The sequence below is a fragment of the Crocodylus porosus genome, unplaced genomic scaffold, assembly GCF_001723895.1.
Source record: "Crocodylus porosus isolate Cpor-Errol unplaced genomic scaffold, CroPor_comp1, whole genome shotgun sequence".
NCBI classification, from domain to species: Eukaryota; Metazoa; Chordata; order Crocodylia; family Crocodylidae; genus Crocodylus; species Crocodylus porosus.
This window is the reverse complement of record NW_017728943.1, coordinates 122,874,378-122,879,767: the sequence shown is the minus strand read 5'-3', so window position 1 is coordinate 122,879,767 and position 5,390 is coordinate 122,874,378. Positions and strand designations below refer to the sequence as shown.

The 5,390-nt window shown below is 38.9% G+C and overlaps 1 protein-coding gene across 5 annotated transcripts in view; it reads left to right on the top strand.

The window, feature by feature from the left end:
- Positions 1 to 5,390, top strand: part of ADGB (androglobin) — a 262,841-nt gene that overhangs the window by 123,266 nt on the left and 134,185 nt on the right. For all 5 annotated transcript variants that reach the window (XM_019550118.1, XM_019550121.1, XM_019550117.1 and 2 more), the window contains 2 exons: positions 3,540 to 3,708; positions 4,886 to 4,949. In XM_019550118.1, coding sequence (XP_019405663.1) covers positions 3,540 to 3,708; positions 4,886 to 4,949 — 233 coding nt within the window. The remainder of the gene's footprint in view (positions 1 to 3,539; positions 3,709 to 4,885; positions 4,950 to 5,390) is intronic.

Sequence of the window (5,390 nt, the reverse complement as noted above, 5' to 3'; positions counted from 1 at the left end):
CCTACAGAGTTTTTCTGGGGTACATTTTGTCCTGCATTTCAGCCATAACATGCTTTGTTTAATGTGATTTGATTTTTTTGTTAATGATTTAAAAAAAAGAGAAAAAAATCTTGTGAGACGGTTCTCTCTCCCTCTGATCTCTTTTAAGGAGAGAGACATTTTTGTCATGGGAAAGGGCCTGATCCCATTTCTAGTAAAATCAATAGCAAAACTGCCATAGACCTTTATGAAAACAGATTCAGGCTTTATGTAATAACTGAATATTGACATTTGAAAAGACTGTGGTAGCCTCAGTAAAGTCCAGAATATTTCCAGAAAAAAGCTAATTCCAAAAAGTCTAGGCAGGTTTCAGTTTGTTTCATGCCTGGCAGGCATAGCACAGAAAATCTGATAGAAATCTGGGTAGAAATAGAGTGCCTCAGTGAGAGTTCTGGCTAAAATGACATCTGCATAGGAGGTCATATGCTTTTCAATTTGTTAGGGCAAGAATTGACCCTAATAGAAAATATGAATAGGATTATACTTTTTATGCTTTCTTGAGATTCTAAAGCAGAAATTAATATACACATACATGTATATGCTTTATCTGCCCAGCTGTCACAGTATAATAGTTGCATTCTCATGATTTAATGCTTCTCTGCAGATACTGATTGCTAGTAGGGCTTAGCTTGAAAGCTCATGTATTTTGATTTATATGTTGGTGAAGCATGATGTATCACATTATTTACCTTGTTGACCGCTATCTTGCGGAAAATTGTTGCTTTGATTATTCACCCAAGCACATGACCACAAATAAACAACCAGATGCTGAACCTGAAAAACATAATGGGAAAATCAAATTTCCAACTGACAAAATAAATATTTTATTAAATAATGTTTTAATATATAGAAAATATATGATGTATTGAAATAGTGTGCTGTCAACTAGATTTTCTGTTTATAATTACAGAAAGTGATTCAGTAGGGGTTAAAGTTTTATCAGTCTGGAGATGCAATTAATAGATGTGGTTACCATTAATATAATTACATTTTTAAGGTGGATGAAGTTGGCATGCTTCTATGCTTACATAGTAATGCAGAGAACTAAAGTGTGTGTCTCATATTGCTGACTATTTTTCATATTATTTGAATAACAATGTCTTCATATATGTGAGATTAGAAATAATAATTAATTCTATACATTCATTGGCTGGAAAACATTTGAGACGGGAAAATAGGGGACATGAAGCTGAACACAAACCTCAGTTTCCTCTTATTTTGTTTTCCTTCCTTTTGTAGGGAATAATATATTGTTTTCATACCATGAATACCTATTTGAAATCTCTGGGTTTATCCTGTGAATCATGTTTGGACACCTAAGGGTGAAATTACATGTTAGCATTAGCAGGTGCTAATTCTAAGGAATGTTAGTATGTATTAAAGTTAACAAATGCTGTTGATCACTCACACGTTGGGGTTAATGCCTTCTCTAATATGCACTGTTCAGATCTGCTGCTAAAGGGTTAGCCAGCAGGGAAATGGCTAGAGGCTTCAAGTTTGTTCTGTGTCTGCTCACTGATGCTTTAGCCTCAATATAAGCTGGGGAGAAGGAGGGGGGAATTCCCCCCCACCCCCAATGGATGCCTCTTCTAGCCCCCAAATTGTCCCCTACCCCTGGATTGACTTCCCCCCCCCACCAATAGACTCCTCTAGTCCTGAATCACTGTAGTCACAGCAGCATCAGGAGCTTCCCCTTCCCTGCATGCTCCCAGGCTCCCTCCTGCTCGCACCATCCCCACACACCTAGATCCAGCCACTACCAGGCCCCACAGCTGCTCTAGATCTCCTTGCCCCTCCCCCCTTATCCCCTCCCCCCAACCCATCCTGCAGTTGGAGGGGCTGGCAGGGGCTGCTGGATTTTATTGCACAGGGTCAGAGGTAATCTTCAGGGACCCCAGGAGTAGGCAGGGAAGGGGAACCCCCCCAGCAGTGCCTCTACCACTCTTGGGCTGATTGGGATGGCAAGGCAGCAATTTGGGAGTGGAGGGACCAGTGGGGGCAGAAGAGGCGATTGGGATGGCAAGGGAGCATTCTGGGGATTTAGAAGTTCATTCAGGGATCGGGGGGGCAATTTGGGGAGGAAAGGGGGCAGTAGCCTGGTAGCTCCCTACCCACCCATCCACTCCCTTTTCCCTCCTCCATTCCTGTCTCCCCCTGCTCCCCTAATCCCCTTCACCCTTTTTTCCTCCCTCCCCACTCACCTCATCCCCACCTACCTGTTGCCTGTCTGTCTCCAGCTGTCAATCCTGGGAACAGTGCATCCTAGAAAATTGGAAGACTGTAGATTGGTGGTTTTATCTCGGGTAAACATCTAGAAGTTAGCTCAAGCCAACTAGCACAGCTCAAAGATAATCCTTGCCCAAAGTAATGTAACTTTAAGATGCCTAGAGGGCACTTAGCTAACACTATGTGGCATATCAAAATAAAACTGGATAATAAAAATAAAGGATCTTAAGGCACCCTGGCTGAGAATCACTTTCCTAGACTAAACAAGCCCAGTTCCTTTAGTCTCTCATTGTAAGGCCACCTCTCCATTCTCCTGAACATTTAGCACTTCTTTGCATCTATTTTAATTACTATTAATCATTTTTTAAATGTGTGCTTGCAGTTAGCTGGTAATTGCACTTCTTGTGCACAAGATAAGCAACAACTGATTTAGCAAAAATAACTTCTTCAAGACATTGTGAAAAGTATCAGTTTGATAATCTGGGTTTACTAAAGCTTCTATGTATAGAGCAAATAAAGAATGGAAACCAACAGCATATAATCACTTAGGCTTCTTTGTTCACGCATAAATCTAAACACTTCCTTGGCTTTATCTACTAGTAATAGCAGAATACCATACAATGTGTACATTGCACATTATGGCATTTGTTTTTTCCTTGATAGCAATCCAAAAAGGAATTTTCATGTCCATATATTGGCTATGAATTAGCCTGTGCTTGGTTTAGCTTTCCAAAGGTTATGTTCACATAGTACTGTCAGGCCCTGTGCCTGTAAGCAACTGTGCACATATGTTTCTTTACTATCCTGATTAGCTCTCTAATTTGTTACTATAGTAAAGGTGAAGCCAAGTAATTGCAGATCTTAGTGCTCAAAATTCAGTGGATGGTTTCTTTTTCACTCTCCTGCTAGTTCTGCTTTCTGCTGGGTATGTAGATAGGAAACCTAAGAGAAGGTGCCTGCTGTCTTTCTTATGGAGGTGACTTTGTGTTTACTGTTGTGTACATGGGGTAGTGGGATGTTTAAAAAATGCTGAAGTTCCAGGGTACGCCATGGTATGTTATTCGAAACATAGTTGTACATTGAGACATGGTAGCTAGGAATTCAAGATGCAGGCATCTTGGTTATATATTATTTGGTTATATTGTATTTAAACATTTCAGATATATGAAAGAAAAATCTTGTCAGGTTTTGCGCTTTGCAGTACAAAAAACCCCCATTTCTATAGTTTGCACATCCTTGACATGTTGAATTCTATTTCTCCCTTATCCATGCAGAAGAATTAACTGAATTTATAAGTAATGATGTGGCGCAGACATCAGAAGCAGCTGATACTTGTGTTTACAGCCAGATGGTGGATAAATCACAGGAAGATATTGAGACAGAAAGGAATCCTGTTTCTGGGGAGACATGGATTAACTTTGAAGACTTCTGTAGTTGTTTTCAGTAAGGAACAGAGGTTTTATTTTATATTTCTTATAATTAAAATTATAGTTGTTCTATAAAAAATAACAATATAAAACATGTTCATTTTCAACAGATCTGTTCCTTGTCTGCACGCAGTGTCTTACTAGGTTCTTTTAGGGGAAATACGAGTTGTTCACCTCTCTTGCTGCTGTTTGTACTATAGAATCTATGCAGCTGAATGAGGACAAATGGGATTCTATTCCTCCTTTTGCATCATCAACATAATTCCCAATCAGTTACACCTTTGCAAACCCAGTGATGGGGTTGTATGCATGTCAGTGAGGCTCTGCAATGGCCTGCAGAATTTCTTTATAACAGTTAAAGTAAGAATTCAGCTCTGGTTCTGACCTGCTTGCGGGGCTTGGAAATTTAAGAATGGAGGGCAGTGGTTGGTATTTACCACTGCTCCCCTGCCATCAAGTTTTCCAACTTGTGGGGAGCCCCACGAGTTGGTATGAGTCTGTGGGACAGATTTGGCCTATAGGCTAGAGGTTGAGCATCCCTGATATACATCATATTAATACACACTATATTTGATATGCGTTGGTTTTGAAGAATGTGTCAGAGCTTCAGTGAGGACTTTGAATAGCTAAAACATTTCTTTATATAAAATCTTGAACTCTAAGTTGAATTCTGCCCTCTATTAAAGTTGAGTTCACTGAGACTGATTCATTCAAACCGAGCTCCGAAATCATTGCAGTGGGGAAATATCAGTCATTATCTAAGGATGAGTAAAAACCGATAGATTTCATAGGAACATTAACAAACTATATAAAGAAGTATCAGAACAGTTAGGGGTACTTTTGAATTTTGTAATTATAGTGATTTTTTTTAGGTATTAAACTTTTATGGTAACTTCAGTTTGTTGTTGCTTGCAAAAAAAAAAACTACCTGCCTGATATGTACAAGAAAGACTTGGAACTGCAACAAACATATTAATCAATGTCAGCAGCTTTCACTGGAGATCAATTGTATTCATCTTTTATGAAGCTGCAAATGTTGAACCATTTTCAAGAAACACTTTTGATTCTGTTTCATAAAAAGAGAGAGCTAATTATAGCACGTTCGTGAAATAAAAGTTAGTACTTTATGCTATGGAGCATTGTCTTTAATATACACTATTTAAATTAATTGTTCCACATATTTTTCTTAATAGGTACCTACATGTTTTCCACAAACCACAAACATATACTTATAGTTATCAGAAGGCAGATTTTAAGGTAAGTGCAGAGTTTCTTTACAACAGATAAAGCAAGAATTCAGCTCTGGCTCTGACCTACTTTGCAGGGATTGCGAATTTGGTAATGGACAAGAGTGACAGGATTAACTTCCATCACTCACCTGCCTCCAAATTTCTCAACTTGTGGGGAGCTCCATGGGCTAGATGCTCTGGCTCTGTGGGCTACGTTTGGCCAATGGATTGAGCACCTCAATACACTTCATATTAATACACATTATATTTGATATGCAGTGGTTTTGAAGAGTGTGTCAGCACTTCAGTGATAAGATAAGTGGAAGCCTTGCATTAAGTTTTATTTTTATAAAACTTTCAACTCATAAATACTGAACATCTGTATTAAACATGTAAAGCAACTCCTACAGATAAAATAGATGAAATACACATGGGAATACCTATATCTACTGTCCCAGGGTGGGGAACC